The 12,415-nt window shown below is 46.8% G+C and overlaps 1 protein-coding gene across 4 annotated transcripts in view; it reads right to left on the bottom strand.

Annotated features, from left to right (window-relative positions):
• AIFM3 (AIF family member 3) overlaps positions 1 to 12,415 on the bottom strand; it is a 57,262-nt gene that overhangs the window by 28,060 nt on the left and 16,787 nt on the right. For all 4 annotated transcript variants that reach the window (XM_085076297.1, XM_085076296.1, XM_085076295.1 and 1 more), the window contains exon 3: positions 11,081 to 11,294. In XM_085076297.1, the coding sequence (XP_084932423.1) occupies positions 11,081 to 11,294 (214 nt within the window). The remainder of the gene's footprint in view (positions 1 to 11,080; positions 11,295 to 12,415) is intronic.

A 12,415-nucleotide genomic window follows, 5' to 3' on the forward strand; every position in this document is an offset into this window, starting at 1 on the left:
TAATCTGAGAGATGAAATAAAAGACAGAAGACATGTATAACTGTCTTTACAGTATCAAAATGACCAATTAAAGCAACAGTTAAAAGAATTCAAGGAAAAGGCAAAAGCCTTGAGAGAGAAATTATAATTGACATTATAAAAAGCCCAATGTTGAAAAAAGTGAAAATTAATAGTATCACCTGAGGATTGGGATGGTGATTTTTGGGAAAGCCCTGATGAAAATGCTGATAAGTGAGAATGGAACTCTAATGAAACAATTGAACCTCCCCCCCTAGAGAGGAAGAGGTTCCATATTTAAAAATTAGACCCATAATTGAAAACAAAGTGTTCAAATGACCCCAAGGAGGTCAGAAGAGGAACACAGACAGAACTACTCCCTGGGACCCCCTGCAACTGGCAAATCTACAGGAAAAATATGGAAGAAAAACAGGAGTGTCAGAAACCAAGTATTTGTGGAGAGTGAGTCTCTCTGGGGAAGCTAGAATATTGCTGAATGGAACTCAAGCTAAGGGATACTGGAGGCCAGGAGTCTTATTAAATCTGGGACCTGAGCCTGCCAATCAACCCCATTCAATAGCTGGTGGGGCTGCATATTGGGCAGGAGGAATAAATGTTATGGAAAGAGGAGAACCAGCTTCCATACCCATACTGTCACCTAATGAAATCTCTACTGCTGTTACAAAGGCAGCTTTAATGTAAAAATGGAAACATCCCAATCTCCACAGAGGTGGGTCCTAATGTATTAAGACTTCTATTGAGGAGACCCCTGCAATGATAAAAATTTCTTTCATGGTATGATGAGATTAAACTAGAAGAGATGTAATACATAATGAAGCTTTACAAGATCCCCAGGTGACTATCCTTGCGTGGGCAAAATTCTTGAATGGTTTGGGAACCAGACAAGGAAAACAGGCTGGGGAAACCATTCTGGAGAGCAAACTCAGGCTATTGAGAGGAGCCTAAAAACTTAAATGCAGATACCTCCAGAATGCTGAATGAGGACTTTTAAACATACTCCACTCGAGAAAAATGACAGATCAAAACCCTGCTAACTTCTGGGAGAGTGAAAGGAGCTGTAGAGGATGGCAGTGACTTCAGAAATTCCCTATGATGCCCTCAGGGGACAGTTCAATGAAGGATAGCCAACAGTCAAAGTGGTGCAGGATGAGGGGACAAGTAACAGAAAGCCTTCACAGGAAAAACACCCCCATAACCCTTTTGAGTTTACAGAAACACAAAAGGAAAAAAATACTAAGCTCTGGGCAAACTTTGGGCCTTCTCACCCAGCGCATTATGACCCATCAATAGTGTGATAAGGATGAGCCCCATATCTACTTACCAGGACCTAGAAAACAATATTTGAATTTTCTAATTAATACAGGAGGCCAAATATTTTCAATCATCCCAACAAATGCTGAAAAGATAAGCTTAAGTTTTAGAAGAAAGAGAGTTCACTAAACAGGATTCAAAGGACAAGGTATTATATGTTACAACTGTCAAAGTCCATTTATGGTTACCTAGGGAAAAACAAATGACCTTACACATATTTGCAATCACAGATTATGAAGAAAAAATTTTAAGCAATTGCCCAACAGGACCCACAAAAACTCCACATAATAAATTTTTTTGAAAACATAGAAAATTAACCTATTAAAAATGTAGAACAAGGGGCTATTATATTTAGGACACTTACCCCATGTAACTCTCCAGTTTGGCCAGTGAGGAAACCAGACATGAGCTGACGTTTAGTGATTATCGGTGGCTGAATGCCAACACAGGATAACTCATCCCAAACACTGCCAGTCTCAGTGCCACCCTGAAAGCAACTGCACTTGAATGGATAGCAGTTCTAGATGAAAAAGACATGTTCTTCATGGTTCCATTCAGTATACAGGAAAAATCATATTCCTGGATTTTCTATAGAGCAAAACCATTGCATGCATTAATGAGCAAGAGCCAGACTTGGGAGTGGGATTGGCTTGATAGACACAAAAAGCTTTGCAAATGCTAATAGAGGAGTTAAAAATGTATTAATCACTTGGGGCAGTTCATCCCAATGATCCTATAATAGCTGAATGGGGTTTTGCTGAACATGGGATTTACTGTAACATGTTCCAGAAAGGCCCACAAAGACCCAAACAACCATCAGCGTTCAGTTCCGCAGAATTAAAATATATTGAGAAGAGATACACTGACTGGGAAAACGGATTATTATCTCTGACATGAGCTCTCAAACAGGTAGAAAAAATTCAACAGCACCAATCTGTGCAAATTCAAAGACTTTTTAACCTCTTAGCCAGTATTAAGAAGGGCAGTGCTCCATGAGGTGGAATTGCACAAAGACCAACAGTGAACAAATGGAACACATGTGTCTCAGGAGTCACAGATCAGATGGATATAACTGAAGGGCCAACGAAACCTGCAAAATTACAAATACCCATGATCCCAGATATGCTGGCTTTGCAACAGCCACATAAGCCTAGTCCTATACTTGATGTTCCTGCAGTTACGTCATACTCTGAAGTTAAAGGTGTGTGGTTCACCGATGCCTCAGCCAAACACATTGATGGTAAATGGAAGTACAGAACAGTTACCAAGGGAGCATCACGAACCTGTGCCAGGGCAGGGTCAAGCTGGATATTAGGGAAAGGTTCTTCCCCGAGAGGGTCGTGGGGCACTGAACAGGCTGCCCAGGGAATGGTCATGGCTCCAAGGCTGCAAGAGCTCCAGGAACATTTGGACAACACTCTCAGGCAGAGTGTCCTGCACAGGGTTTGGGAGTTGGACTGCATGATCCTCATGAGTTCCTTCCAACTTAGGATATTCTGTGATTCTGTGGATGGGACTCTGAACAATCTGGTCCAGTGGAAGGTGCCCATGCCCATGGCAGAGGGTTGGACCAGATGGCCCTTAACATTCTCTCCCAATAGTCTCTCCCAGCCCAGACCATTTTAATTCAATGATTCCTTGGTGTGGTACCCTGGACCAAAGCGTGATTAGTGCAGCAGGAATTGTTTACAACACTGAGCTTGGCAGTTTTTTTAGGCTCACTGGGCCACACACTCCCCTGTGACCAGCTAAGCCAGGCTGAGATTCAGCTCCATCCTGGCCAAAAGCATCTCTTTGCTGATCATACACCTCATTTACAAGCCAGAAAGAGCTACTGAGCACACCCGTCTGCTGAATGAATGATTGATGATGCCACTTGCACTGAAAAGCAGCATTTTGGAAAATTCTTTCTAAAAATTCTTTCTACTGCCCTTGGGTTGTCCCACCAGAACAATTTTTTTTTTTTTTTTTTTTTAGGGTAAGGGATAGGGTAAGGGTTAGGGGGTTAGGGTTAGGCAGATGCTCCACAGGGAGCGGGGATTAGAGATGTTCCACAGCCCTCTGTCCCAGCAGAGACGAGCTGAGTAATATGTACCTCTGCATAGGCTGCGGTGCAGGTAAATTTGCCCACAGCATCTCCAAGGGATATTGTTTCTTCTCCTTGGTGCCCAGCGACTCTGGCTCTGCCTGTTGCAAGCTGGCTGGGCACAGGCTCTGCATTGCAGCTTTAACACATGCTTACATTTGCCAGAGTTCCCATGCCCCGCAGACTGTCTGCAGACTGGGCTCGCATTGGTAGACATGTTACACCGGTCAGTGCCACTATCCACTGGAACACGAGTCTTTCAACCATCCATCATTCCCAAGAGGCTGCTCATTGATCCTCTCCACAGGCTGAAGACTGGGGTGCAGAAGGTTACAGCATGGAGGCCTCCACTCCTCCACCTACCCAGGCCTTGGCCAAAGCCATTTCCTCATCTTTACAGAGCAGTGCCCCAGCATTGCTGAGTGACACTGATGTTGCTCTGCACTGAGCAGACATTTACTCTCTGCCTTCTCACTATGCCTCCACCACATCCACCTCAGCCCATCCTGTCTCTTCTCATCTTTTGGATGCTCCCTTTCCAACCAACACCCTGACACACCCTGTGCAATCCATAGTGTGCCTGAAGTACTGAACCTCTTTCTGATGCAACTATCAGCAACTCCTTCCCCAGAGCAGAAATCTTCCAGCTAACAATGGAGGAAAGTGAGAGTCAAGGAGAGACCCCTCATTTTGTATGAAGCTGGACAGGGAGCACAGAGCTGCCATTCCCTGGAGACTTCCCCTCTTTCAGCCAGAAAGCCTGCCCCCACACAGCTTGATGTTTATCTGGAAATCCTGGTTGCTCCCATTGCATGGAGAGGACCATCTCTGCAGCTATCCCAGCACCGTTGCCTTTGGGGTGCTAAACACATCATTGTGCCCATAGGAAACCCCACCTGCTCAAGGAAATCACTGGCTATGTGTGATTCCAGAAGGCTGCCCATGCATACCAGGTTCCAGGATCTCAGAAGAATGGCACAGACATTGCATGCTCATTCTTTCTCAGGTAACATTGCAAATCTATTCCATTACTTGCTCCCAGGCTACACAGACACTTGCCCCACTCTGCTTCACAGCCATGGAGATGAGAACAGGGCTCAGCTCACCAGCACTCCTGTTACAACCTTCAAACACACCTCAAGCAAGACTTGGGGCAGGCGCTTCACCTGCATCAACTATCCAATGGCAAATTCTCAATTTCCCAATTTCCTTGCTACCTTGGGTGAAAACAAGCAGAGTTCACCATGCCCACCCTTTAACCCAGTAACTCAGCCACCTTGCTCCTCAGAGATGCAACTCTGCTCCCTCCCCAAGCAGGACACTTGGCACTTGGAGCTCTTCCGTCCGCACAAGGGGAACGGAGCAGTACAAGTCCTGCTGCATTCCTCAGCTGATAAAACCTGTTCAATGGCAGCCATAACTCCCTGGGAAGATATGATAAGTTAAAGAATTTACAGCTTACCCAAGGGGCTGTGTGAACTGAGAGAGTCAAAAACAAGACCTGGTGTCATCAAGGCAGCACACAGCCACCTGTAAGTTTCCCATCTTGCATTCACTCTAGAGTGACCCAGAGAATGATTTACACTGCCCTGCACCGTACTGAGTTGTTTACTCAGCTGGGAATTTCCCCACCCCACTCCCCACTTGGGAAGCACCAGCTAAAACTCAGCTCTGGCCTGCAAAGGACCTTTACTTGAGAGCTCCAGGAGCACTGGGGGCTGTTTTCTCTTCCTCCAGTTAGCCTGCGGGGAGGCTGGCCAGGTACAGCAGCACCAGTTTATCCTCCAGTATCTTTCTGGATCTCAGTTCTGCTGAGGCCATGCTGGTAGCAGAACGCCAGAAAGGCTGGGTAGAAAGCATACCCTGTCCTTGCAGACTCCACTAATGCAAGGCAGTGGTGCTCAAAGCCTCATGCCAGCACCCTGCACTGCCCACACACAGCTCTGCTCAGCACACTCCTAGGAAGACTCGTCCTGGAAAATCCCTCTGGGTACCAGCACAGGCGCACTCCTTTGGCTTGGCCCATTGCTTACATGAGCTGTGGGGCCCTCTCACAGCACTCCTATCTTGACCTGGACTCAGCCTGCTAGAAAACAGCTACTCTCAACCTAAAATGTCTGGTGTTGGCACATCTGCTGTCACACTCCTAGCATGTTGCAGCAGCCAGGACCATTCTTGGGACCAGCTCCCAGACTGATGCCAGTTCCTAGCCCTGGCTTGAGCTGAGAAGCTCCCTGCTATGGTCACCTGCAGCCAAGTATGTTCTCACAGGCTGCAGTCAGCTCCTCCTTACCTTCTCTACAGCCAGCAGGGCTCTCCAAATTTTTTCATCTATCATACTCCCTCCTCCCCAGTCAATCTAACTATTCACAGAATCACAGTGTGGTTTGTGTGAGAAAAGACCTTAAAAACCCTCTCATTCTACCCCCTGCTATGGGCAGGGACACATTTTGAGGTGAGGCCGCATCTTAACTCCGGAACAGGACTCTCCCTGTGCAATCTGTATTTCCTAAGACAGTCTCCCTCCTTTTGATTCATTCCACCTTCAACGCAATTCCAGTTGCTGCCTGTGCTTTACCCTGCTCCTCTCCAGCCCTGCTGCCACTGCTCACCTGCACAGGTGGCAGAAGGTCACCCACACCTCCATATGTCAAATCTCTTTGAGGGATACACTGTATTTTTCTGTCCCTCTGAATCACCCACCAAGTGCTCCCACATCTTTGAGCAAAAACAATCCGACAGATGGGTTTGTCTTTTCTTGAGGCAGAATGGATCCAAATTGACTTTCTTATCACATTCTTCATATGCAACACGGGGACTTTATCCCCTTCTACGGTACATGGAGGTTTTGATTGGGCAGGGCCAGCTCGACTGGTGGAGCCTCTAGTGTTAACTGACAATGTGGCCTTTACTAAATATAGATCCCAGTGTTTGACGGTCCCACCACCCATTGATTTCAATGTAGTTTTTAACAGTGCATTGCACCATTCCACTTTCCCAGGAGCTGGAGCACAACAGGGAAAATGGTATGCCTACTCAATACCTTGTTCAGTGTTTATAAGCCCAGCTCCTTCACACCTTAACAGAGCCCAGGTATTTAAAAGGCTATTTTTTGAATGAGTCCAATTGTCTGACTCAATTCTTTCAGCATTGCAATGTTGCCACAGAATTTGTTTTTCATGGGCCAAAATGGTGTTCTGGGCAGTGGTGTGAGGCACAGAATACGTCTCCAGCCATCCAGTCATGCCTTCTACCATTGTCAACACATAACGCTTGCCTTGACAGCAGGTTTGCGGCAGTGTGATGCAATAGATTTGCCAGGCCTCCCCATAATGTATATTAGACCACCAGAACACAGGCATTTTACCCACTTGGCTTCTTTGATTGCAGCACACTTTTCACAATCATGGATTATCCAGGATATAGTGTTCATGGTTAAGTCCACCCTTCAATCATGAGGCCATTTCGCATCTCTTTCTTGATGGCCTGAGGTGTTATGGGCCCACTGAGCCAGGAATAATTCACCCTTATGATGCTAGCTCAGACCTACCTGAGATACTTTAATCTTGGTAGCTCAATCCACCTGTCCATTGTTGTGATGCTCTTCAGTACTTGACTCTTATGGACATGTGCATCCATAGGATGGACTTTGACAGCCAACTCCTCTGCCCAGGCAGCAATGTCTTTCCACAATTCAGCAGCCCAGATGGGTTTCTCTCTCTGCTGCCAATTGGTCTTTTTCCATCATTCCAGCCACCCCCACAGAGCATTTGCCACCATCCATGAGTCAGTGTAGGGGTAGAGTGTTGGCCATTTCTCTCATTCAGCAATATCCAAAGCCAGCTGGATGGTTTACAACTCTGCAAACTGACTCAATTGTCCGTCAATACCTTCTGGCACTCAATGCGAAGGGCCCCACATGACAGCTTTCCATTTTCAATATATCCCTATAATAAGGCAGGAACCGTCAGTGAAGAGAGCACATTGCTTTTCATTTTCAGGTAGCTGATTATATGGGTGGGGCCTCCTCAGCACGTCACCTTCTCCTCCTTCTCTTCTGATGACAGTCTGAAATTTTCACCTTAGGGCCAGTTCGTGATGATTTCCAAGATCCCAGGATGACTGGGCTTTCCTACCTGTACTGGTTTGAAGGCAAACCAGAGGAAATTAACTCCACACAAATACGTTGTGAGAGATTCCAAGTCAGACCTACAATTTAATAGGAAAAATTACAATAGTACGGAAACGCTGGCTTAAACTGACCAAGTCAAAACACGACCTGACACCCTGTTGGTCAGGGTGGTGGCAGCAGTCTGATTGGAGAGATGGTAGTCTTGTCAAAAAGATGTAGTCTTGTCAAAATGGTGATCCTGTAGAAAGTTCTGGTCGTTGTCTGGAGGTCCAGTGGTGGTTATCAAGCTCTTGCTCTCTGGGAATCTAGTGGTGGTATGTTGCAGTGGACTGCCCCCATGTACTTCCCTGCTTTTGTCCCATTTATGGCTTATGTTCCAGAATGTTCTCCCCAGCAAAACATCTCATTGGTTTAAAGCGTTGTACCCTCCTTCGCGGTACAGCCACTGGTTTGTACCCCTGTCCTTCTCCCCTCGGACCTTCTCTGGTTGGCCCTTTGCGGCTGGCCGCTGCCCGTTTCCCCATCCTTTTTAATGCGGTGCAGCCTTTATTCTGGGCTTTTGCGTTCTGGATTCCCGCCACCTCGCTACTGACCCCTGTTCTTCGTCGTGCTCACATTTCCCTGCGATCCTGTAATAAACCTGCTGGAATCCCATGTGCAAGAGCCTATCCCTCCTTCGTTTCTACCACGTTCCCAACGCGCTACCGTCCCCCCAGGCACAGCACCCGCCCGTGTGCTTCCTGGCCGTGGTGCGTCCGGATCGTGTTCAGCACGGCCGATTGCCTTTCGTTGCTGCTTTTCAGCATTCGGCCGCTTTTCAGACGGCAAAGCGGCAGTGGTGCTATCATGGTGTCCCAAGCCCCAGATTATACAGGTAGGAATGTTTGATGGCCCATTACCAGAGATGCACCCCTCCCACCTCCCGCCCCCGCCCGGGTGGCTGCTGCTTCCTCAGAGGGAGTTATCAGGGACGAGCCATGGAGAAGATAAAGAACACTGCTCCACTCATTTTAACAGCTCATGTAGATGGTAGTACATGGTTACACCTTACACTGCAAACCAAGACACTGTCTGAGCCTGCAGACCAACCCACTTACTCCAAGGTAGCATCAGTGGCATGATGTGTGGCAGAGACTTTCCCTTTGAACGCCCAGCCCACAACTGATAGTTCAGCTGCCGGACGGAGATGTGCTTGCTTCAGTGTCAATCACCTCTGACGCAGATCAAACCCCTTAACAAACTGCCAGTATCTCTTTTTCATTTGGGGTATAACAGGTCTCAGATCTTCTGTATAACTGACTCCAGAATCCACAATCCCAGGGATTGTCCTCGAGTCTCTCCAGGTACCTTCTGCCAGAGGCTTCAGAAGGATCATTCTTCCTGACTGTGGCGTGGAGCACATTTTTCTCACCCTGTCCTGATTGACCCAAGGGCTACTGCATCAACAATCTCCTGTTTAATTTGTTCCAAAGCTTCTTGCTCTTCAGGACCTACTTAAAATCGTTCTTCTCCCATGTCACATGATATAGAGGGCTGACAATCTGACTGTACCCTGGAATATGCATCCTCCAAAAACCCACAGCTCCTAGGAAAGCCTGTGTCTCCTTGTTGGCTGGTGGGGACAAAGCTGCTATTTTTTTGGCCACATCCATTGGAATCTGACGTCCTTGAGAGAATACCTTTCCCTCACGCTTGACAGGAGCCAGTCATCTCCAGAGGTGAGAGTTTCTGTCCTCTTCTCAATCCCCTTGTCAGTGCCCACATCCCAGGACAGGGATCCCAGTTCCTTGGTTTCACTACCATCTAGTTCCATATTGTGGGGTGCAATATCCCAGCACTGGAGCAGCCAGGTCACCAAGGGCTCTCCCAACTGGCAGCTGAAATCTTTTCGGATATGTCATGGCTCACCCAGGGCTAGAGATTGGGTGATTGTTCCTAGCCCTGCTTCTTCCTCTTATTGTGAGGGCCCTGCTTCCTCTTCATTCTTCACAAAGCGAACTGATTTTGCCTTGGATGTCTTCTTCCATATAGGGGCAAGCGCTGTTCCTCTGGTTGAGTAACTGTGGGGTACAAAGTTCTTCTTCTGGTTCAGCTGCAGTGGGAATGCCCACAGTGTCTGTTGGTTTGCTTTCCTCCTCCTCCCTTGAGGGTGCCGTCTAGTTGGAGCACTGTCTGATAAATAAGAGCCAGGGCCCAACACACTGCATAACTTTGCAACTCTCTGGAACTGCCACAGCATTCTTCTTTCAAATATTCTCCCACTTTATCAGGATCCTGTAGTTGTTCACAGGTGAAGTTCCAAAACACTGGAGCAGAACAGTCCTAAAGCTGGCCCATTTTCTGCCACATTACATGCCACTCATGACTATCCAGCCCTGGGGCAGACCTCTGAAAGACTCTCCTAAAAACCTCTTTGGTAACTCCACCGTACTGTGCCCCACACTCTGCCCTCCAGTTACTCAACCAGAAAGAACCACTTCTCCCCACAAGAGACTCCCTTCCCCCGCCCCTGGCAATGAGATGAGGTAATATAGAATAACCTCAGGGTCCTGGCCACACCCCTCCTGGCTACTGCAAAAATTAACCCTGTCCTGGTTAGAACCAGAATACAAGCAAAGCAATTTCAGCTGCTCCTCATCATGTGAAGATTTAATCCAACAGAGTCCAATGCATCCCTTTGTAGAATGGTCTAATACATAAATTCTCAATGCAATGAAAAAAAACAGTTTAGTCCTGGATGAGCTTAACCAGTAGAAAGAATTTATGGCCTATGAAGCTACTTAACATTAGCACAAAGTAGCCCATACTACATGGATTGTTCTAGGATACTATCACAGGCAATACTTCAGTTTAAAGCAAACAGCTGCCAGACTCCTGCTCTGTCACACACACCTTACACTGCCCCCTCACTGGAACAAAAGCTATTCCAAACTATTTTCTTTTACATACAGATGGAGCCTACTGAGATGTCAATGGAACCTGAACTTCAACCAGAAAAGAGGCACCAATCTGTAAACAGTGACTGGGACAGGCACTCTTTAGACTTCAGAAAATTAAATCAGGGTACTGGATGTGCCCAGCTGAAGTGTGTTATCATTTGCAAAAGATCTGAAAACCGCATCCTTAGTGAAAGAGCAAATTGATGAGCTTGGCTGGAAGAGCCAGGCACTGCAGACAGATGGAGCACAGCACCTGCCCCATCAGCTCTGCCCACACACTTCTCCTGCTGTTTTGTAAAACCACTAGGGCTATAAATACATTTCTAAAATGAAAAGTTGAGCAGAGCCTCCTGAAAAATTCTGCTACAGAAAATCACCTCTTCCAGAGACAAGTCCCAGCACAGATCATGCAGGGAACAGCAGACCTTCTGGTAAAAAACAATTGTTGCTTGTCCATGATGTAATTTTTTTAAGATAAAAAAAAGTTTACTAAGTTAAATTATCATCTCCAACAACTCAAAAGAACAAGACAGGGCATTCAGATTGTGTTAGAAGGTCTGTCAAGTTTTATCTGCAAAAAGTTTGGGCACTTACTGTCCATTCTCCAGATCCTTCACGTGGCACACAGACGCTTCCACCATGTCCTTTGGGTTGTGGTAGGGATTACTGGCAATTGGATGCTCTTCAAGGTGGTAGTGCCGCGCAGTCCCATTGACTTTGTAGATCAGAGGGCTGGCTTTCCCCTTGGGTGACATCTCCTCCTTGCTTCTCTCTTTCTCGGGTATCACAACTTCAATTTTCACTTCAACTGAAGGAACAAACCAAAACGTTTGTTAAAATGAAGCCAGAGGTTTTGCTGCTGTTCATTGTTTTATCTCTCCTTCCTTCCCTGAACTTGGAAACAGACATCAAAACAGATGATTTTGTTGGCTTGACTGGGAAGATAAAACATTTAACACCAAACTTGGCTTGACTGCCTGAGCCCATCATTTCTCTGTTTTTTCTGCATCGGGCACTTTGCATTATAAAGTATATATTTTTGAAAGCAGATACGAGTCATTGGTGCAAAACAACCTCTTAGCTACAGTTCTTGTCCTGCTTAGTGGAAAACAGCTTCAGGCAGCTCCATATGAGGCATGCCAAGGTCTCTGGGGCTCAGACAGACTTCGACAACCTCTTTAATTGTTTGTAGGTAACGTTAACTGAAAGAGAAAACCAACACTGCATGGTGCATAAAGCTGCTTCATTAGACGGAGACCAATTAATAAGGAACTAGAAATATCCAAAACCACATGAGGTTTTGAGTGTAGAGTGACTTTTCAGCAATAGGTGAGAGAAGCAAGGTTGGTCCATTTTTCTCATGTGTACACCACTGAACAGGTCTGACAATAAATCATCCCTGTCCTGGGGACCAGAGGACAAGGGACACACAGGAGCAGGGACAGTGGGAAGCAGAGTGGCTCTCCTCAGCCACCCAGGTAAGGACATGCAGAAATTACTGTGAGGGTGGGGAGGCCCTGGCACAGGTTTGCCCAAAGAAGTCGTGTGTCTGCCCCTGGATGCCTGTAAGTGTCCAAGGCCAGGTCAAATGGGGCTTGGAGCAACCTGGGATAGGGGAATGTGTCCCTGCCCATGGCAGGGGGTGGAACTGGATGAACTTTAAGGCCTCCTCCAACCCATATCATTCTGTCATTCTATGTTCATCCAAGCTCCCTGAACGGCAGGGCTCACCCACCCTCCCTAGCTGCACCCCCACCCTCTACCCCATGCCCAGGCTGGGCAAGCTGGGCACAGCAGCATCAGAGGCCACTGATGAGCTCTCACATCACAAAGTGGAAAATATCACTTTATCTCCTCAGGACTTCATAAAGCTAAAGCCATTAATATTAATAATAAATCCTGGGGAGTTCTATAGAGAGCCAGGGAAAG

This window comes from Lichenostomus cassidix, chromosome 15 (assembly GCF_008360975.1).
Source record: "Lichenostomus cassidix isolate B80296 chromosome 15, HeHo_3.0, whole genome shotgun sequence".
NCBI lineage: Eukaryota > Metazoa > Chordata > Aves > Passeriformes > Meliphagidae > Lichenostomus > Lichenostomus cassidix.